Below are 23,880 nucleotides of genomic sequence, written 5' to 3' on the forward strand. Positions count from 1 at the left end.
TCACAGTCCAGCCTCTGTCTGGGGAAGAGGCTCTCAAGCAGCTTTAGATGATTATGGATTTTCTGAGCGAGAAGTTTGCCCTGAAGAGCCAGCCGAGCAAGAACAGTGACTTTTATATGGGAGCAGGAGGCAGTTTGGAGCACGTTATGGAAACTTTGGACAATGAGTCCTTTTATAGCAAAACGTCAGGCAGCAAATGTGTACAGGCCTTCAACCCTCTGCAAAGAGCTGAGCATCATGTGAGGCTGGAGAGGACATCACCCTGCCAGGACAGCAACGGTGAGTCGTCATCCCAGGGTTATTCCTCCTCCTGGAGATGTGCGGGGGAGGGCAAGGATTCTCCCGCCCAGGGTGACCAAAGGCAGCTGTGCAGCCTTCGGGTGTGGGCATGCGAGGAGCTGTCAGGTCCTAGTAAAATAACAATAGTAGTAAAGTAACAATACTATTGTTATAACACTACTACCCTAGTATTAAAAAAAAAAAAAAAAAAAAAAAAAAATCCGGGAGAAGGAAAACGCCTACTTTGAAGAGCTCTTTTCCTTTCAGTGCAGCTCTTCAGCTACTGCCTTCCTCACTGGCCCCGGCCCGGCTGCTCCGGCTGGCCGAGGACACAGCTCCGGGCACGCCGGCGCAGCCCGCCCGTCGCGGGGCAGCCCGCCCGGGGGACCGACGGGCCGGCGGGTCCCGGAGGGTGCTGTAGGACACGGCCGCCCCCCGGTACCTTCCGGCACACCCTGGCCAACCCCCGGCACCCCCCTGACCGGCCCCTGGTCGCCCTCCGGCCGCTGCCCGGCCATCCCCGCCCCCACTGCGAGCCGCGGCGTTTTCACCCAGCAAACTCCCGGGAAAAAGCATCGCCGGTGTGTCCGTGTCGGACGGACCCCGCACACGGCCGGCTCTCCGGTGCCGATCCAGGGAGGGAACGGAAGACCGCTTGGTCATCTCTGCTTCCTTCAAATATCGTCCTGCGACGGTAGCGGGGTTCTCTGCCGTGTTGCTAATTGATGCGTGAAGGTGATTGTTCTCAAAATCCCGTCGGTCATCCAAAGAATAAACATTTTATCAAGTATTAAAATTTTCTAGCTTATAATCAAGGAGAATGAAGAATATTTTCTTTTTAAATAATTCAAAATCTTCCCCATTATTCCAACACAATGAAAACCGCTATAGAAGAAAATTTAAAAACTAATTTCCTAGAAAAATTGGAAAACATGGTTAAGATCAGCTGCAGTAAGACTAACAATATGATATGCTTTTTGACTTCATGTAGTCATTGAAGTATATATATTTTTTTGGAGAAAGTTCTTTTATTTGTACGAAAAAATGGTAAGAAATCGATAGATTTCTTCAAGTGTAATTTAAAAAATAAAAACCCATAGGAAATTGATTTATACATTGAAGTTTTTCTTAATTAGCTAATTTACTGTGTACCTCGAGGGCTTTAGGGCATTTCCTATCTATGTATGTGTTGATGGTAAGTATCTAAAAATTGTGTTTCATTGCAATCAGCTCAAATTGAAAGAAAAGAAATTACTCAGAACATGAGACAATCTCAAAGCTAGCTTATTATGTTACATAGCATGTTTGTACGTTTTAATTTCTATAGAACTTGAATCTTTTTTCCCACCTTTTTCTTAGAAAATAATTAAAAAAGTTTTTTTTTAAAATTCTTTAACTTTTCATTACTTTTTCAGTGATGTGTGATAAGTAAAAATATTGTAAAGTAGGAAATATTTTCATTCTTTATTAAGAAGCTACTGTGGAATATTTCTTATCTCTCCCACTAAAGTGTTACCTAAAGACAAATAGTTCCTGCAATCCTTTTGCAAAGTATAGGAAACTATCTCTTTTAATAAGTTAACATTTTGCATAAATGCCCTGTATTTTGTAACCATAACAAGCTTCATTGGAAATAATTCCACTACACAAATGCAAAAGAAGGTATATGGAATTTATTGAATTTTAAAAGTGAATTTAATTTTTGGTTTAATTTGCTTCTTGATTTGTCAGTTTACAACTATTAAGTTTACTTCACTGTTAGTTTGTATTTTCATAGAGATAGAGTTTTTTTTACATTTGCTTCCAAGTTTAAAGGCACATTTGTCAATAGCTTTGTGCCTCTTCTATGAAAATCTGTTTTGGGCTAAGATTCCTTAACCGTACAACTCTAGCTGAGGCTGATTTCATGCATTGTTAACTACTTTAGCAGCAGTAGTGATAGGGTGAAAATAGCCAAGTCTCTTGCACAGTCTCCTTTCTTTGTAAGTTTTCAGATGATATTTTCAGATATCATTCTTGGTTAAAATTCAATATGATTTAGCACTTTTATTCTATCTGTAGTTAATATTACAAATTCCTCTTCAATGATCTCCTATAGAAATAACACTGCCACGATAGAATTTGGCTCCTTGTGAAACTGTTTTATATGAACTCCTGAGTCTAAACACCTCTCCTTCCCCCTTGATCATTTATTAACCAGCTGTTAACCCACCTTGTACACAGTGAACTACGGGATTACTAAAGTGGAAGGACAGCCTCTTCACACAGAGCTGAGCAGGCCCATGGACAATTGCAACAATCTCAGGATGTCTCCAGTGAAAGGGCTGCAGGAGAAGGGGGACCTGGATGAACTTGGTGATAAGTGTGACAGCAATGTCTCCAGCAGTAAGAAGAGGAGACACAGAACAACTTTCACCAGTTTGCAGCTGGAGGAACTGGAGAAAGTATTCCAGAAAACTCACTACCCTGATGTCTATGTAAGAGAACAGCTAGCTCTGAGAACAGAGCTCACTGAGGCCAGAGTCCAGGTAGGAACCAGATTTCAGCTTTTCTGTGACAAATTGTACATTGTAGGAATGAGTAAATTACCCTCTTGGGGATTGTACAAAAGCCCATGAAGCTAAAGTAAACAGCTTGTTTTGCCTCATTTCTTTATGGACATGAGTTGTTATGCTGTAGTGCTAAAATAACGTGTTATTTTTTTAAATAGCTTGTGTTGCAGTTCTGAACACTTGTTTAAAGGATGAGAAAACAACATCAACAGTAAAGCTGTCTTGATCTCTTGTAGAATTCCAGGCAGTGAAAACGTAGATTGTTACGTGAAAAGATCCCACTATAGACTTGTTGCATGTAGTTCAGACTGATGACAATGCAGAACTCAGATGCAGAGGATTCTGTGTGTGTCATGGCATGAAAATTACAGTCTGAAAAGTAAATAAATTCCTTGTTTCTATCCAAAGACTGTACAGTGAAACTACACATACAAAAATGTGTATATGTATCTATATAGTTATATACCTACATTTACATAGATATGTGTGTGTGTGTGCTTTGTGCCTGTATAAAACAAGGACATAATCTATTCCTCTTTTCTGTATGGAATGATCTTAGAAATCACAAAATTAGGAGGTACAATGTCTGCTTTTTAAACTTTGATAACTTATAAATAATATTATTCTATTTTTTGGAAGGAAACATATTGGTGATCACTTAGTACATTATTTGAATATCATAACTGCATACAAATGTGATTCATTCAGTATGTGCTCATATAGTAATCTCAATAATATTTACGACTTTTGATGTGCAATGGTGAGAAAAGATGCTAAATATGCAGGAAATTCAGCCTTTCTCTTGTTTAGAGCTTTTCTGTTAGAAAAGGGTGTGAGCCACTTTTTGCAAGTTTATCTTCATTTTAGATCTCTTTTCTGTTCTGGTAATAATAATTATTTCAATTTAGAGAATAACAGTCCTGTTGATTATTACAGACTGGGATTAATTTTTTTAATTTAGTGACTTGAATATGATAACAACTTCACAACTTGTAATTAAACACATACTCACACATGCATATAGAGAAATAGACGTCAGTGCACATGCATACAAACTGAAATTAAAGCAGAAACATTTTCAGAAAAAGTCAGCTAATTACTTTTACAATGAAGTGTTCTTTTCGTGTCTATTCAAGCTGGCATCACATTTGCCATTGTCATCAGAAAATAGAGTCCAAGACTGTGGGCTCCGTTACATCGATGTGATATCAGCAATGCCGATGGAGTTTGTTTCAGTGGCTTTTAACTCTTTAGGCTCTGTGCAATTCCTCTCCTCAATTTGGTACAGCTTTCCATTCATTGGGATTTAGTCTTGACTTAAAAAAAAAAGAAGGTAGCATAATGTTAAAACACTGTTCTAACAAATTAATTCTGGAATACGGAGAACTACTTCAAGAACAAATTAGTAGTGAGAACACGGAGGGAAAATTGAACTAAAGTGTGTCATCTGACTTATCACATTTTTTTCTAAGATTTTTAGGCTTCATATTGTAAGAGTATTTAAAAGAAGACGGTAAATGAAAAATATATGTCTATATCAGAATTTCAGAGAGTATTTATTTCTATTTTATTTAAACATGTTTTACCTTTCTTAAAAGATAACTGATCTTTGCATTTCTCATATGCTAAATATGGAAAGACATGTTGATCATTTCTACCAAGAGTAGCAAGAGTATTCCATCACAAGATTAAGCAATTTGCAAGGCCTTACGTCATTAAAGGCAAGCATCTGGCAATTCAAGGATAACAAGCAGCAGATTTCTACATTGCTTTGTGGAGGCAAATGGTTACTTTATCTCTGCCAAGAGTAAGTTTCTAGTAAAGTGGTGTAAACAGAAACATTTTGGGGGATTGTCCAAGGCAAAAAAAAAAGTGCTTTTTCTCATTTACTTCTATGAATTCAAGCAAATTGTTTGATTTAGTGTAGCAGAGTGATCAGCTGGATACCTTACCCAGAGTTCCCTTCACCACCATTTCATCAACATCCAATTTAATATTTGTCCTGCACGCATGCAGAGAGAGCCAACCTGAACCTAATTTATCTAAGTTGTTCTCTTTCCTGCTGCATGTCAGTTCAGTAATTGGTACCCATTTTAAGAAGATTGTCAAGGTCTTTTTTCAAGGAAAGGACTTCATGACTAAATTTCCTTATCATGTCCTTGATGCCTCTTGTGGAGACAGGAGATTTTTTTTGCCCTCCCTTTTCTTTTTGCTGAACCTCAGGCATCATAAATAATACAAATTTACCACCAAGGTTCCTAACAATATATACTCAGGAGTTATATGCATGAGCCTTGCTTTGGTTGCTGAATCTTTTAAAAGATTGCACATACTACATCTGCCACAAGTCCTTGGGAATCAAAATGAGCAAAATTATGCCCTGGTTGCTTAAGCTGTATCAAAAGACATTTGAGTTCTCCAAAGATCAATGCAAGAATGGAATTATAAACCAAACAATGTTATTTTAACTATCCCAAAATATGGAACTAGTAAATATCCCTCAAAATACAGGAAGTATCTATAAAAATCCCACCATTCATGTATGTATATATCAAAGTAAATTAATGATCAATTTAGCAGGATGACTAACCAATGCCATTGTTTCCTTTAAAAAAAAAGGTTCAGTTAAAAGTGTGACTTCTTAATCTCAGTGAGCTTGCTTACACCAGAACAATAATGACTAGTTGGATATTTCTCTTACACAGTGTTACTTTTCTTTGCAATCCCCTTTATTCATCATGGTAATGCCTAATCAGTCCAAATTAAACTGTCTGAAAGACAAGAATAAATTATTAAGACCATGGGACAATGACAGTTATCAGTAACAGAAAGAAATTGTCATATAATGGGTTTTTGATATAATACTTGACACTCAAAATATTACAGAACAGACCAAGGGGTATAAACAAATTTAAGCATAAAATCTAAATTATTCCATAGTTGAAAGTGCAATTATTTGTCTTCCATTATAAGAAACAGATATCACCTAACACCAAAGTGAAAAAAAAATCGCAATTGTTCAAAAACTGTCTGTGACATGGTGACTTTTTATTATCTTCCTGGCCTTTTAGCTAGCCTTCTTTATAGAAACCTTTCCTGCTGTGTAGACTACTGTCCTTGTGCCAAATTTTCCTGCCTTTTTACTGCTGCACTTGATAGAGATTATGGACGCCTCAAGAAGGCAGATTATGGGTAGTCACAACAAGTCAGTGGGCATGGGAATTTAAAAGAATGTTTCTTGCTACAGACTGATCTTTCTCAGGTTGCCTTTGTTTTTTGTTTGTTTGTTTTGAAAGAATGAAACAATATGTATGTTTAAAATAGACAGCAATAAGTTAAGCAGGTGTGACATTTACAAGATTGAAACAGTGAAAAATTAATTTTCAGGTAGCGAACTTCTCTTTTGTAGATAAACAGAAATTTTCAAAGCCACTGTGCAGAATCTCCTATTTTCCTAAAGCCCTTTGCACAGTATATAATTTTGTTTACCCTGATGACTCTTTCCTTGTATGCTATAGGTTTGGTTCCAGAATCGAAGGGCAAAATGGAGAAAAAGAGAGCGCTATGGTCAGATCCAGCAAGCCAAGAGCCACTTTGCTGCCACCTATGACATATCTGTTCTTCCAAGGACTGACAGCTACCCTCAGGTATGGTAAAGACCAAGCAGTACTTTGGTTCTACATTTGGCAGCCATCCTAACAACTCTGGTTTTGTATACTTTGCTAAGATGAAGTATAAACTATCTGATCTCTAGAGAGCTTCCTTTTGATGTGTTAAACATGCACCATTTTCTTATGGACCTCAACAGACCATTAAATAGAACAAGTCTCTTACTAGCATGAAACTGTAATATAGCCATACAGAATCAGAACTGAATATATCACTGGGGGAGAGAGGCAGCTGTCTCAGACCATTATAGTTGGTTTAATTTTTTTTTTTTTCAGTTCCCTGTTAGTAAACAGTAAGGTATACTGCATAATAAGGTTGCCATCTTCTGTCGCTGTTCTCCAGTCCTTTGGTTTGCTGCTTTGCCTCACTCTCTGCTTTTGTTTGTCTCCTTGCTTGTTTTAGCACATTGAATATTTTTATTCTGGAGCCATTTTTTTTTCATGTCTCTGGCTTCACATTGCTTTTACCACATAATTAATAAAAAAAAAAGCACCATACAAAGAAAAAATCTTGCATGGTTCCTTTCCACTACTGGTATTTTGGTGCTCTTCAGCTTCATTAGGTAGCGGGGTTTCTGCCAACCTTAAGAAAATACTCATATTCTATGTGAGCTTGCTTTGGTCATGCTCTGAATTGGCTGAATGAAGAGTTCCTCAGGGTTGGGGAAGAGTGGCTGGAAATTGACTCAGCAGAGAAGGGCCGGTGGGTGTTTGTTGACAGGAGCTGAACATGAGCCAGAGTGTGCCCAGGTGGCCAAGAAGCCCAATGGCACCCTGGCCTGTAGTGCAGGTCCTTGGCAGTGGTGAGGCTACACCTCAAATCCTCTGTCCTGTTCTGGGCCCCTCACTGTAAGAACCACATTGAAGTGCTGGAGAATGTTCAGAGAAGGGCAACGGAGCTGGGGAGGGGTCTGGAGCACAAGTCCTGTGAGGAGGAGTTGAGGGAGTGGGGCTTTTTTCCTGGAGAAAAGGAGGTACAGAGGAGACCTCATCACTCTCTACAACTGCATGAAATGAGATTGTAGCAAGATGGGCCTTGGTCTCTTCTCCCAGGGAACAAGTGACAGGTTAAGAGGACATAACCTCAAGCTGAGCCAGGGGAGGTTCAGGTCAGACATCGGGAAGAATTTTTTCACTGAAATGGTGGTTAAGCATTGGAATGCTGGAGCCACCATCCCTGGAAGTATTCAAGAAATGACTGGAAATGGCAATTAGTGCTATGCTTTAGTTGGCATGGCAGTGTTTGCTCAAATGTTGGACCTCATGATCTTGGAGGTCTTTTCCAACCTTAGTGATTCTATGATTCTATGAATGTGATTAGCTATGAACCAGGAGTCTGCGGCTCATGTGTCATCTACTCAGTTTAATGTGCTTTACCTCTGAAGAGGTTACATATTACTAGGTTTGGTGTCTGGGCCAGAGCTGCCGTGTGCTCCAGCAGCTCAGAACATGGACACAACCAATTCAGCTGTGGTGGCACTTGTAAGTTGTCTGTTTTCTGTCTGTAAGCTGTCTTGTTTTCATTTTAAAATGTAACTGGGCAATAACCCAAACTGCATTAGCAACCACTGCATGACTCTCTGTTTAGGTAGGCAGACACAATCCTAGGTAGCCCCAGGTAGATTCACAAAGACATAGATTTGCATTCACTCACAGGTCTCATTCAAGGTGGTCAACTCTCCTTTAAAGGTCTTTCTGACTTACCTATAGCATCACAACAAGTGATACAAGGAACAGTGCTGAAGCTTTGGGATTTCTAGACTAAACTTGTGTCTGCCAACTTATCTTGTATTTTTAGTAGGAATCCATCTACATATTTTCCTAAATGACTGAAATTTCATTAGTATAAGATAATGGAATAATACAAGTGATTGCTAAGCACTTAAAATGATTGTCCTAAAATTAATATTTTTCAAAAATCCCACATTTTTTAACTATATGATAATATGATCTATACAATTCTAACCCAATAAAATAACTATTCTGTACTTTCAGATTGTTAAAAAGATTAATTCTCTGCATTCCTGTTTATACTTTTGTCAAAAAATATCTGCTAGACAGATGACACAACTAAGCTTCAGCCTGGCAAATATTTCCATCACTAATTAATAGATTCTTAAAAACAGAAGATTTAAATGCAAATACTAGTCCCATCATCTTAGATCAAGCTTCTCTAAAATGTGTAGAAATACAAAATGTGTACTCTTTTACAAGCATAAATGCAACGTGCTCACCTACAAGCACAAACTAACAGACTGCAGGTAAACAGAGAGGCACAAATGTGTAATTGAGTTGGGACACCTGCATGAGAATGATGCTTTGTGCTGTAGTGTACTTCAAGAACAGGAAGGTGTAAATGAAGGTGTGAGTCCACTTTACATTGGCTGTTTCAACTGAGCACTTGCATGAATAGCTTGGCTACATGATAAAAACAAGGTAGCCCTCTCCTCAGAGAAAAAATTGGTGACTTTTCTGTACATGAGTACGTGTCCAGGCAATTATCACAGAAGATTTAATAAAAATTCATATTCTTGCCAACCTGGTGGTAATTCGTCATAGTTTTCACATTCTGAAATCCTGTCCTTCAGTAAAACCTCACCTCTATCATATATATAACATTTTCAGTGAGAATGACTGAAACAATGAAAATCTGTTTTAAAAACACGACTACTAACATCACTGCATTCAAATCTTTTGAACTAGATGTCCATTATTAAGTGCTTCACTAATGGAAAATAAATATACAGCTCCTGACTTGCTATAAATTCATCAATCTATCCCACAACTCACGCAGAAAATGTATTTAAAATTTTTTCATTTTAATGTTATAAATTGATTTCCCCAACAATTCCTTTATTTCATTGTAGTTAATGTAAGAAAAGAAAACAAATATCCTTTTTTCCTTTTCTTTTATTCCCGTACCACCACCACTACAGGCACTTCTCTTGTGACAATGGAATAGGTAAATATTAGACAAGCTTTGCCTTACCTTTAAATAAATAATTTTAAAATATGCTTTAAAATATACTTTTAAATAAATTATTTTTTTCTTGTGGATTGTGGAACACAGATCACTAGGGCTTATTTAAGAAGCAACACGGAGAAAAACAGACTCCCTGTTGCTGCAAGAAAATATAGGCTGTGTATTGAAAAAGGATGAAATCAAGCTGAGAAGTTTACAGCTTTATGGTAGAAAGAGCAGGAACAAATATGAATTTCTGGTATGCATTATAAGGATTTGCAGCTTGCAGATTTTCTGTTTTGAGTCCAACTATGGATATGTTGAGAAAACACATCTCAGTTGCATTCCAGCAGAAGCATCAGTCTCTTGCAGTCAGTCGAGGGTGTCGTGGAGACTTCTGCTTAGTCTCTTCACCAATTATCTTCATCAAATACAAATTAAGAACATTATGCTGCTATGTATTGTGTGACTTCATAAATCTGAAAGGTTTCTCTTGTGAGAAAATGAATCTTTCAGCTCATTTCATGCAGTAGGTTGGCTCTGAATCAGAGAAAGTTTGAGGTTGGAAGTGACTCTGAAGGTGATCTGATCCAACACCTGTCTCTATAATCCAGTCTAATTTTGCTATTAAATTCTACATCTTTATCTTCACAATAATGACAATTTAGATTTCGTGAATAATTCTTTGCTTTCTTTTGTGAATAATTCTTTGCTTTGTTCTTTCAGTCTAACTATTTTTTACAGTATACTGACTTTAGATTTTTTGTTTGTTTGTTTGTTTGGAGTTTTTTTTAGTTGCTTTTCTACCTGCCAAGAAATTTAATATCTCCTAAACGGGCCAAATTATACTGTCAAATTCTGGGTTACAGAGGAGGGCAGTTTGTACAATATTCTTGAACAATCATCTGTGATTCAGATGTTTTTTTCAAGGCTTTAACAGCATTATGCTGAAAATCAGATTTTTCTTGGAAAATTTTATGCATGGCAATTTTAATTCATTTTAGTAAAAGTTCTTAGTTACATTATTTTCAGTGTTTAACTTCAAGGTTTTCTTGCAGATGCAACACATTGTGGTCTAAGTCATCTTAAGTGCACTCAGGAAAACACATATCCTAGACATTTTTAGCTTAACTAGCAATATCCTACTGATAAGATAGAACATCTTAACATCAGTGGGGAAATGAATGCAGATTCCCTTCATGGAGAAGTTTATTTCATTTCACCAGAGTGAATGTTAGTAAACAAGCCATACTTAATTTGGTCACTTAAATACAGTGTAGAGTGTTATTAAATATGTCTCAGGATATCTGAGACACTGTTGAAGTGTTGGTGAACAGGATTTAAAAGAAGGATCCATCCTTCATTTTAGGCAGCCATGGTCTGATAAGTATTAGACATTTGTGTTTAAAAAACTTAACCAAAAGGATTTTTATGCCAGACATGGGTTCCCTTTACAGCTGTCAAAAAGCTGATCAACTAAAATTTTTATTCCTAAAACATAAGGTGTAAAATAGGTAAGATGATCTGTCAACATTTTTTTTTTATTCTGATACCTGGTTCACCTGCAATAATCTGTAGTTATCTACACAGATGTATAAATATGTTGGAAGAGGAACAATAAAAAAACTTTAGTTTTGTTCTTCTCTTCCCTTATTGGTCTTTATTTGACTTCCTCTGCCACCCTATGTTACTGGGAAAGCTCTTGTTACAAAGGTACTTGATGTCATCAGATTCAATGATTATTTATGAGAACTAGCAAGAAAACCTGAGACAAAATTTCATTTTAGCCCCCCTTTATTTACATACACAAGACTCCCAGATTTCCCTGTGTGAATCAAATTGATAAAGATGTCTTTATAAATAAGTGCATCAGTATGTAAATAAACATTAAATTGTAACATTGAAAAGCAGATTTAAAAAGTCAACATTTTTCTCCCATCTAGGCTCTTTCCTTTCTTTGCATCTTTCCTCCTTACTTGTTGTTTAATCATGTTCATTTTTTGTAATTTTTCTTCTACATTCTTTTAAAATGATTAATTTTGTCACACCATTCTACTTTCCTTCTTGATATCACATGTAAAATGTTTGGGTATTTAAAATTTTTTCTTGAAAATGCAGGCAAGACTTGGATGTGATAGAATTTAATATTTTTTTTCAGTTGAAAAAGCCCAATCTAGTGCAGGTAGAAATCCTAAGACAACAAAAGCTTTTCAAATGTATGGGAACAGGAATGATATAGAAGGTGTAAAAAGAAAGGAAAATGATGACATCTCATAAATAGAAGGAAGAGGCTGAAATTTGCATTCCATCCACTAGAAGGATAAATCAAATTAATATGTTGAACAGCATGGCATCCCATAATGTGTTGGCAGTTGAAGAGTGTAGAAGTGGTATCAGCATACATGTGTTAAGTACTGAGTCCTTGGATCATCATTATCGTTTGCTCTAGCCTTGGTACATATGGCTAATCCTCATTAGCAATAATCAAAGTTACATGCTGCAATTAAATGTTCATATGGAATGTATTAGACACCACATGTTATATGACTTAAAATTTCTTTTAACTGTAGTAGGCACATAAATGACAGTTAATCACAATAGTTCATTAAGGCTATGGGTACACTGATTGAGCATGAGTGGATGTGGCAGACATCCCTGATCTGGCTTCAAAGAAGTTTTATCTCACACTCGTGCTGTCGAGCTGTGACAGCGTGGAGCTTGGGCTGAGCCACCACCTGCACGCTGTGTGTCTTGCTGCATGTGTGCTCATTTGCCCTGCTGTGGCTGATCTTCCAACAAGAGTGGAGTGACACTTCTAATCTTTCTGGGTGGTGTCTGTTCCACACGAAGTAGCTTATGCACTGCACTTTTATTTTTTCTTGGTAATAAACCATCACTGTATGTGGTCCTTCTCATAGTCTCAGTGTTCAGTTTGCTGCTCTGTAGAGTTTTTTTGTGAAACATGTATTTCTTTAAGTGTGAGTGACTTTACTGGGGCTTAATTATACGGCAATTTTTTTTTTTCCTATGATACACAAAATTTTTAATAGTATTTTTCAAAATATGAAATATTGTCTTTAACTGTATAATAGAGTTGAAATATAATTAATCCATATTGTAAGCGGCCTCGAGATTGCCGTAGGGAGAATTTACAGTTTACCAAACATCCCATACAAGAATGAAAGCTTGATGACTTTTCAAACCCTACATTATTTGGAAGCTTAGCAAATGTGTCTAAGTGTGGAATCTAATGGTCAGATTTTTATTTTGTTCACCATGTGTAAGCCAAATGTCGGCTGAAGGGGTCTATCACATATTTTAAATCTGTATTATTAAGCCTCTCACTAAAATGTGCTAATTGGCATTTTATTCATATCTGAAAACTGTGTGCTGCATGTCTCATACATGAGCCCGATATGTACAGGTGATCTTCACATGTGCACTTGTCCAACAGCTCCTACAAAATGATCACAAATTAAACACCGATAAGTACTCGGTCTAGATATTAATGTAAAAATACAATGAGAGTGGGGACAAATTGCCCATAGAAATTAATGAACCCCTGCAGGTGGAGCAACTTAAAACATGGCTGGATGGGGTTTGAGTAACCTTATCTAAATTTGAGAGTAACTGCAAGCAAGGGTTTAGAAAAATAATCCGAGGCTCTTTTCAGTTTAAATTATTCTGAGAATCTACAAGCTTGGGAAACACAGGCAAATTTCTACCTGTATTTTGGATGTTCTAAGGAGGCACCCAGAAAAAAAAGTGTGGAAAGTTACAGACCAAATTAATTTTGCTGATGGACTCGGAGTGGCCAACAGATGCAACTTGTGAACTAGTAGTTTTGAGCAGTTTAACAGCTATTGCATTTAATCTCCTGAAAGTAGCTCCTTGTGCTAGCAGAGATTTGATATTTTCTTGTAGTACAAGAGGAGGAGTGCCAAAAATTTAGCAAATTAGTCTGACATTCACATGTTCTCTATAATTACATAAATTCTTAACTCTTAATTTAGTGTCATTTAGTCTTGTTTTCCACAGAGGAAATATGTAGTTTCTAATTTCTAACCAGAGTAATTATAATAACATTCAGCACATATAACATTTATTATGTAATATAATAATAACATCTCTTGATATCTAGATATCTTAAAAGAGATTAGTGTTTTGTTTCCCATGTGGAACACTAAAACACATGCACTCAGAGACAGTCTCTAGTCTGGATAGGCAGGTGGCTGAAATAACACGAGTCAAGGGTTAGGTGATGGGAGAACAAAGCTAGGGAAGTGATAGTAAAACTCCCAGAAAAATCTGATATTTGAGTTTATGTGATTTCTCCAGCGGCTACATAAAAAGGCTGAAGCTCAGGGAGTTTGAAAGCTTAACAGAAAAAAGCAATGACACCAAGCGGGATGACCAATTACCTCAGCTCATTTTCCTCTGCAGTGTCTAACAGAAGGTCATGTGCCTAGGAAATCATATCGTAACCATGTTAACAACCATAACTCTCCAGTTATGGTCTTGTCACAGCTATGAAATCTTATTTCTTTTTCGATCAGGAAGGGTGTGTGTGCGTGTGTATGTGTGTATAAAACATACAGTAGGTAAATATATTGAAGGGCTCTGGTAATTTCATGGTAACCACAAGAGCAAAGCTCAAGTTGTTTGTGATGTTAACAGAAACCAGAGATGTGCTGTATGTATGGCCTCATTCACAGTCTCTGAATTGCCTTTTATATAGTTCATGGATCACACAAGATTTTAAGAGGAAAAATATTTTCTTTAAATTCATGTACATAATGTTGCTTTTCCTTCTAACATACCAGAAGAAGGTCTGATCATTTTGACTTATTGTGAAACATTACTGTATTTATTTTTAATACAGGAATACCTTCTGCACCTAAATTTCACTACAAGATATTTATGTTGTAAATCCTTGTAAAGAAATGAAAATTTAATACCAAATGTGAAGTCACTCAACCAACTAAAATGAATAGAAAAATGATATAACTGAAACATTGTTTTGGAAGGCATTAACTGCCTCATGAGAGAAGATGTAAAGCTTTCCTCAAATCTTGTGGCATTCCTGAAGTTAAGTTTAATAATTTGGATTTCTTTCCCTAAGGAAGAAACTTAGTGCACTCCTTTAAAAATTTTAGAAATTAACAGGTTGTTCACATATTTCTTGAAAAAGACATTGGCATGTTTTAGGATTTGCAGCTGAATTCTGTTTTCATTTACACCTGTGCAATCTTACTGAATATAAATTGAAAGAGATTTGTCTAGAATAAAAATATCAGGAAAATTGGTGGTACTAAACTTAGTTTACTGCAAACCAAACTACTCAAAATATGAAAAGAAAGAGTGATTTTGTGATTCCTCCAGACCACATAGGTTATTAGACACTTTCTAACTGAGCCTCTGAACCTTTTGAAGATTTCTCATCATGACTGTATTAAAGGCAAACTTGTTCATGTTAGTATTTAAATTTTTTTTTATTTTGAAAATTCCTCCCATAATTATATCTGTGCTGCCTGGGTGACTGCAGCGTTTGGCATAGCATTTCTTAGAAAGAAATTTCAGTAAGTCAGATAAATAAGACTTTGTTGCATGTAAGTTAGCTTTGGAGATTATGAGCTCCTTCAGAAATAGCTCGTGTATTACACACTACATAGGTTAACTAGTCTCTCCCTGGGGAAATTTGTCTGATTATAAGTCAAAACTGGCTCAGGTAGGTTAATCAAGAAGTAATAAGGCAGCTGGGAATCATGTCAAACTGTAGAGAGTCTCCAATGGGCTGACATTGGAGTCTTCTGAAAAGTGATTATGAGAAGAGGCAACTGCAAAGTTCAGAAACTTTTTTTTAGATTTCCTCATATAGACTTCAGGAGGCCCACAAGAAGAAGGAAAAATCTTCCATATCCTTCCTCAGTGACCTTACTTCCTCCATTGCCTCCCAGCAGACCACCTAAAATATGCAAGAGCAGAAGCCTGAGGTGTGCCCAGCTATGTGGGTGTGCGTGGAAAGGCATATCCATGAGTGTGTGGAACTATAACTGCATGCATGCATGTCTGTGTAAACAAGCTAGCAGACCCAGAGTTTGGGGAGATGTGTTGCTACCATGATTTCCCCCCAGGCTTTTAGAGGAAACCAAAATGGAGCATTTACTGATTTTTTTTTTTTTTTTTTTTTTTTTTTTTTTTTTTTTTTTTCTGCTGGAATTCCCAAGGAGTCCAGATTAGTTTGTCAGCTCCTGATGACCTTGCTAATACAACTGTTTAAAATATCAACTTTTAAAATAAGACTTTTTCATCCTTTTTATCTGCACTAGATCTCAGCTAGAGGAGTTCAGTGAACCGTAATTTATCGCTTTAGCTTGTTGGTGGTTTGGTGTGTGCTGTTGCAAAGTGATAGGACAATGGGAGAAAACACAACTCATCAGCCTTAGAAACATGTTTTCATTCTGTGCGTGTCTGTCATAATTCATTACTTCCTCTGACCTCTACTTTGACAGAAAAAATCACTCAGCTAGAGAGATAACCGTTATATCTTAAAGTCAAAATTCCTTTGTCTGTGGATTTGGAATGTGAATTTAAAATTAAGTTTGAAGTGGGAATTCACTTTTCAGTGCTAACTGAAGAGTAATTGAGTTACTCCAACATATCACAGAGAACAAAGACGCGTGGGCTCAACGGCAGTGCATCAGGGCAAGAATACACTGAACAGACAACAGATTTTTAGAGGGAAGACACATTTAGTAAAGCAAAACAAATAGGAAAGCATATAGTTACTGGCTGACAAGATCTGTACTGTGAATGGGGGCTAAAAATGTCTTGCCTGATGTTATTTGCACATTAAAAAAATCAGCATTCAGAAAAGGTATATAGGTAAAAGTGGAGAAGACATACAAAGCTGTATATTTTATAATGGTGAATGAGGAATAACTGAGGAAGATTGAGCACGCAGAAATTATAACATATGCAAGTAGCATTGATAGAAAGAGAGTAGAGAGCTTGGGAAAACAGGAGGGCAGTTGCTGAGTGTGAAGTTTGATCAAATCAGAGTGAATAGAGCAGGAATGAAAGACCATGCAGTCTGAGATAACAACAAGAGCTGACTTATGTTAGGTCTTAAAAATCTTCCTGTCCGTTCATCTTATAAAAAACAAGTGAAAAATACCTATCCATAAATAGCATCTATACATAGATGGTAGAAGGCCTCAGAGAAGAGACAGAGTGGAGCTTTAAGCGACTGCCAAGTATAGAAAGGATTATACATCAAAGCTTGAATACATGGTTACTCCAGACATTGCTGGTAACCACAAAGTTTGTGTCCTAGTCTGTCATGCAACATTTTCCGGGGATGCACAATGCAGCTTGTTCAGGCTGAATGCTGAAAGAGAAATGCCCTCAAAGTATAGTTTCACATAAAAAGTAATGAAAATAAATTTTATGTCAAATCTATCTTTGAAACAAATTTAAGAAAAGGTCTTGAATGTATTAACAGTAATTCCTGCGTTTTAGGGTTTCATTTGTTTTAAAGTAATTACGCATGACTTCTCATTATTAAATTTTTCAAATACTTGTTGGGCTTTATCACATGAGAAATCCGAATTGGTTTGTTTTGTTCACCCTTTTCCTACCATTACAGTGGGAATTCAAATGAGGAGAAGCATTTATGTTGAAAATATCTATGATCTTGTACACTCTTTTGACACTCTGATGTCAGTCATGTGTTTCCATTAATTTTATTGACTGACTGGGCTGATGGCATCCTGAGGTTCAACACTAGACATCATATACGGAGCTGCAGGACAAAAGGATGGCAAAGTAAGGAACATGATTCATCAGCCCTTGCACTTAAGTGAACGATCTCATATTTTGTCTCATGTGATCTCTTCACACAATTTTCTGACACGATTGCAGAGAACTTGTTAAATACTTGTTGCTTGTTTTAGAGGGGAACTAATTATATGTGCAGTAAAGCAAACCAAGCATTGCAGAAAACAAAAGATGAACTATCTAAGTTTAATTGTGTTCATTTTATATATTCCAGATTCAGAACAATCTGTGGGCAGGGAATGCGGCCAGTGGTTCTGTGGTTACCTCCTGCATGCTGCCACGAGATACGTCCTCCTGTATGACACCTTACTCCCACTCACCCCGGACAGATTCTGGCTACACAGGCTTTTCAAACCACCAGAACCAATTTAGCCACATGCCCCTCAATAATTTTTTCACTGACTCGTTGCTTTCTGGGGCAACCAATGGACATGCTTTTGAAACCAAGCCAGAGTTTGAAAGGAGGTCCTCCAGCATTGCAGTTCTACGGATGAAAGCCAAAGAGCATGCTGCCAATATTTCTTGGGCCATGTAATATAGCAGTACCCTCTCTCAATTTCTTTCTTTTTTTTTTTTTTAAAGCAAACTAAAACCATTTTTATTTCCCATATTTAAAGGGAACAACAATAAGCTGCTGTGTGTGGAATGCTAGAAGTCACAATATACACGATGTCTGCTTAAAGAAATGCAATATAATATTTAACAATAAACCAAGAATAAACCAAATAGATTTACCATGCATCAAGCTAAACAAGCCCTCTTTGTTTTTCTTTTTATATATGTTTTGTTGTACCAGTTGATGAAATATGATTATAGAACCTGAAAAAAAAAATAAAACTACTAAGCAAATATGTCTACTCCATGGCTTTTAGCAGTCCTGTATAAAAAATTTCATGCTTTACAATTGCATACTTTATAAAGGAACAACTTGGTAAAGGAAAGTAAATTTATTATACTGCACCCATGATGTAAATCTCTAAGCACACCACGCAAAGAAGGAAATGTATGACTATTCGTGTTGTAGGTAGAATTTGTAGACTGAGTTCTCTCAGCACCACGCTACTGCTCTGAGCCAGCTCTGCTGTTTCGTTAAATGCATTATGAGCTTGTTGAATTTATATCAGTGAACAGCTAAGTAATAAGAATAGAAGATACTACTTTATCTTATGGATCTGAGTGTATTTCTATTAAAGATAATGAGATTGATTTTTGGTCACATATAATGCTAAAAGTAGGATCACAGTGCTTTATAGAGTATTCAAAGATGTGCACAGATTATATGTCAACTAGTATATTTTAATTAAATCTTAAAGATTACAGATAGGGTATCATGAAGCTTGGGTGACTCATAGACAACATGGAATAGTACTCTTACACTTTTAACAGAATTCAGATTAGGGAAAAACCCCAAACAACACGAGAATGAGGTATTCCAGTACAGTCCATTTTACTGGGTTTTGCTACTCTATGGTCAAATTGAAACAAAAAAGTCCAACAAGCCTTGTTAATTTCAGTTTGTATCTGATCTTAAGATGATGTTACAGTAATGTTCATTTAGTTTTACTTACATTTTGTTAAAACTTTGGTTATATGCTTTCCAGAGTGTAAGACTAGTTTGCTACCCTTAAAGTAGATGGGAAAAATCTTTTTGACTGCAATGGCAGCAGGACTTGGCTCTCAGCTCCCAGCCTATCACAAAGGAATTAAAATGTCAGCAGACTTTCTGACATTTCTGGTGGAAAAAAAATAGAGGGGAAGAAAAATACTTTACATCTGGAGAATTGATATCTGCTTTGATTTACTTCTCCTCCCTTTCCCCTGTCACATTCCAAGCTCCTTCAGATGAGTGAAATGTCAGCCTCTTTGAAAGCAACAGTCAGTCTCTCAGGTTCATAAAGGCAAAGTAAATTAATTGAAATAAAGAAGGACTTGCATGGCTGTGATTAGAACAGGATACAACTCTCAGGGCACCCCCTGCTCATTCTTGCTTTTCTCTCTGGCCATTAGTTAGGAACAGAGGGCGCATGGGGGAAGAAGGGAAGATCGGGAAGCAGATTTCACCACAGCAACTGCAGAGCTACCAGTACTCACAAAAACAAACACACAGGAATCCCCAGATTTTCTCTTCTCCCACTCACGGGGGCTAAATTTGAAATAAAAATAGGAGATGGACTCATTCTGTAGCCTTTCAAGGGAATAAACAAACTTGACTTTGAAACCATCAGGATTAACTAAAAATGGGATTTTTACAGCAGAGTCTTACATAGGAAGGTTGAAAGGAAGGTTGTCTTATTTTCCACTTGTAATAAACCCAGATTTTAACACATACATATACTCCAATTTGTGGTTTCCTGATTTGATTCTCCTTCTGAAAATTAGCTTCTACTTTGGCCTGAGGAGCTGGAAAAGAGTATTCTGGCTAGAAGTTATCTTTTCAATTTTTTATGGTCTGTTTAGACAGCAGTAAAACTAGACTTATGTTTTAAAGCAACAACAACAAAAAATTATTGGTACAGGTAGAGGCATTAGCTTTGTATAGGCACTTTTGCAATATGTAGAAGGATGAAAGTGGAAATACAATAGATTTTTTAGCAAACTGTTTTCAGTTAATTTTTTTTTTTGTTAAATTTTGTTCAGTTTCCACATAATTATTTTTAAGGTATAATATTTAGACAATGCCAAAGTGATTTGCAGAACTTTTTTGTTAGGGTTTCATTAGTGGACAAAGAAGGAAAAGTTTAGCTGGCAGTCTCTGATCCATTTTTGTTGTTGCCTCTTTCAGTTTACTTTTTTATTTTCATAGCAGAATTTGCTATTGTTTTCTTCTGAAATCCCCCCAAAATAATTTATACAAGTTTTTTTTATATCAGGAGTAAAATGCTACAATTCCTAGGAATTTATTGCAATTGCAGATTTATTACAGAAGAAATATCCATTTTCAAAACATTCCAACAATTTTAGGTGCTTGAAGCTTCCAAAATCAAAGGGGAAAATAAAAGATCATGTTGTCTTCCTTCATGTTGTCTGATTTTAATTAAGTGGAAGGGATTCAATTCTAATTAATTCTTCATCCTCAAATCTAGCAATGGAAATTTTTTGTTACTTGTTGCTAGCATAACTTTATACATTAAATAAATAGGTATTCAACCCCTCATTAAACCTGAGGTGTGATAAGTTGCAGGCCTGCATTAAGCTTGTCATGCTCTTGCATCAGCCTCGTCTCGAAGAATGAATGATAGCCTGTTGGTTGCAGTGTTTCATTTAGCTAATGAAAAAGTATCTTCGTGTTAGATGTCAAGTACTACAACAGGGTCACATTCTGCCAGTTTTATTTAGTAGTGCTTTACTCCGTGAGTAGTGGCATTGATGGGAGTGAGACTACTCACATAGGCCAAATTGTGAATCACTTGTAAATGTTTATTCACAATGGCCCCATTCATGGAAAAAAAAAAGCCTCTCAGCACAACATGAGTAATTGGTTCATAATCAGGTCCAGCTTAAGGTACTATTTAGCTCTACTAAGGATGGCAGAATCTGGCCCATGCTGGCTTAAGGCCAGACTCAGATTTTTTAACCAGGATGAGTAGCTCCTTATTCCACAAATAGTGCAAAGAGACCAAGGAGTGCAAAGACTGCAACAGGGCTATTTGGAGTGTTCTCTTTTTCTAAGAAAATTCTGGAAAAGAGGCATTTCAATATACGTAAATAATTTAAGCAAGTTTCTATGAAAGGGAAATGATTTTATTTTCTGCTGGATTATACTCCCACATTTGACAGGATTTGTGTTCTTGTGCTTTGACTTTATCACTTAATGATTTCTTCTCTTAAGCAACTAATCTTTTCACTGCTTCTCGAACATGTGGAAAATGCACTAAAAACAAAAGGAGGTGATTTACATAGCCTTCCTGCCAAGCATGTTAACTAGTGTTTGAGATATGTGATCATCATGCTATGCTGAGAAGTAAATTTATAGAACTTTTGGGAAAAGAGTCCCTATCCCATTAAAAGAGAAAGTGAAATATTGTTCTAATTATTGATGCACTGTGTTTTCTCCTGTGATTAATTAATCAATTTTGAAAATCTTAAGCCAGTGTTTTAAAAAATTTCTGAATAAATGTAAATTTACTTATAAAATGTAAATTTATTTATATTATGATTTTTACAGACTCATAAGTGTTGGACAACACTGCATTTAGCAGCTAAAGATAGCCTTCTTATGACCAAGATGGTCAGAAAAGTTTGACAAAAATTCTACCTACAGTTTAACAGTGTTACATACCATTGGAACATATCAATGAAAGCATCTTCTGTCGCTGAGAATAAGTTGAAATGAATTATATTTCTCTTTTCACTTTTTTACTGTCATAATATTTTGTACAATGAAGTTTGAAAAAATCCAGTTCAATATGTTAAAGGCATTTTATTTTGACTTTGAACTTTATGGTAAGGCCACGAGGTATAAAATGTAACAAACATAACCTATATTGTGCATTTAATGAGATAGTTTTGCATGATAGATATAAATTATTTTGTTTTGCAAACAATGAAATATTACAGGCTTTTTTTTTTCAAAAATTACAAAGGTTGTTTTATTGATAAATTTCTACATATCTGTGCCATTTCAAAATCAGAGTTAAATCAGACTGATCAGAGTTAGAATCCATTAAAACCAGATATTTTCCTTAGTTTCAAAATATTTTCAGGGGAAGTTCTTTCTGTAAGAAGTATTTCTTTCCTATAGTAGTTTAAGCCCAGCCAGCAGCCAAGCCCCATGCAGCTGCTTGCTCACTCCCACATCAGAGAGACTGGGGAGAGAATTAGAAGGGTGAAAGCTGGAAAACTCGTGGACTGAGATAAAGACAGTTTAATAGGGAAAGCAAATGCCATGCACACAAGCAAAACAAGGAAATAATTCACTTCTTTCCATGAGCAGCCAGGTGTTCAGCCATCTCTGGGAGAGCAGGGCCCCATCACAGTAACAGCGACTTCAGAAGACAAAGGCCATCACTCCAAATGTCCCCTCTTCTTTCCCCCACTTTATATACTGATCATGATGCCATATTGTGCAGTACATCCCTTTGGTCTGTTGGGGTTACGTCCCAAGCTCCCAGGCACCCCAACTTCCATGCCAAGGTAGAAGTTTGGAAAGCAGAAAAGGCCTTGGCTACGTGTAAGCACTGCTCAGTAATAACAAAGCCATCTCTATGTTATCAGCTGTGTTCAGCACAAATCCAAAACACAGAGCCACAGCAGGCACTGTGAAGAAAGTTAGCTCTACCCCAGCCAAAAGCCAACACATTCCCACAGCACTTTCCTACCCAAATAACAAGTGGCTCACTCATTCCCAGAATGCTTACTTATTCACCTGCAGTGATCTTTTTAGATTTGGCTGGCATTAGAATGATGAAGTATTGTGCAGTGAATGGGAGTATGATGGCTGGGGACAGAATAATCTTCCAGGAGGAGCGTCAGAGTACAATGCTGGAGTAAGGGGGAAACCTAAACCCAGTGAAAACCTCCCTTCCCTCTTTGCCTAAACCACTCTTTCTGAATCTCACCAGGACCTGGCAACATAAGGCTCATTCTATTGCCATCTTTCCAGTATGGGTTTAAGGAGGGATATAAAGAATCAAGAGGTAGGGTTGGTAGGTGTATGACTGCCTTTGGCAATAAATACATACTGTGAAATCAAGAGCAGTTTTGTGGAGAAGCACCTCTAATCATGAATTTCAAGATTTTTTTTTCTCTGCATTTTTGAAGCAACAGGAAGACAGAACATTAAAACAAAAGCACAGTGATGGTTGAAACAGTGAGTCCACAAAATTCCTGAAGCATAGCCATTCTCCTTTGCACCACATGCTCATGAAAACTGATATGGCTGTGGCATGCAAATGAAGGAATATATCACAACACTACCACATAAAATAGATTTGAGATATTGTCTTGCTCCTGCCAGTTATTTTTAATCTATTTAAGTAACAGCATAAAATTTACATAATTACTCATCAAATCTTTTCAAACGGTCCACAAAAGACATATAAGGAAAAAAAGACAAAACCAAGTAGGAAAATCTTCAAAGTCTTCTCAAAGAATAGGGGTTTGTGAGTCCTTATACTTGTGAGGGTTCACACTCAACAGCTCAACTTCAGCTTAACTTATACTTGCCCAACTTCATAACAGTGATTATTCCCATAGGAATAACTAGTGCACTAGACCAATAAATACATCAATGTACAGGAAATAATACTGGTTAAAGTAATTGATGTTAGCATGAAAAACATAATTTCAAAAATGTAGGTTATAGGATCAGGTCAAAAATCATAATTTCTGACTGGCTTATAGAGTGGAACTTGATGGTTCACAAGATGCTGTTACAGGAGTGCTTTTCTATGTTCTAATTCTAACTAGCAACCCTCCATAATCTAATAGCTGTCTGCTTCATCTCTCAGAAACTGGGTTCTGCACTCTCTAATTATTATAAATAATTTAAATAGGCTTGATCCTCCCTGCCTTGTACTCCTGTGAGAAAATCCATTTATGTGTACTGACTGCAATTTACTTTAGTCTCACCATCATTACA

At 36.7% G+C, this 23,880-nt stretch overlaps 1 protein-coding gene across 2 annotated transcripts; it reads left to right on the forward strand.

The window, feature by feature from the left end:
• ALX1 (ALX homeobox 1) lies at positions 1–18,157 on the forward strand. Of its 2 annotated transcripts, none has more exons than XM_053978069.1 (4): positions 1–279; positions 2,503–2,807; positions 6,350–6,478; positions 17,515–18,157. In XM_053978069.1, the coding sequence occupies exons 1-4, from the start codon at positions 48–50 to the stop codon at positions 17,833–17,835; spliced, it is 987 nt and encodes a 328-aa protein (XP_053834044.1). In that variant the 5' UTR covers positions 1–47; the 3' UTR covers positions 17,836–18,157. The 2 variants fall into 2 exon arrangements, with proteins under 2 accessions (XP_053834044.1, XP_053834045.1); XM_053978070.1 differs by lacking the exon at positions 17,515–18,157 and adding an exon at positions 9,436–9,461.
• Positions 18,158–23,880: the final 5,723 nt, after the last annotated feature.

This window comes from Vidua macroura, chromosome 5, assembly GCF_024509145.1.
Source record: "Vidua macroura isolate BioBank_ID:100142 chromosome 5, ASM2450914v1, whole genome shotgun sequence".
Lineage (NCBI taxonomy): Eukaryota > Metazoa > Chordata > Aves > Passeriformes > Viduidae > Vidua > Vidua macroura.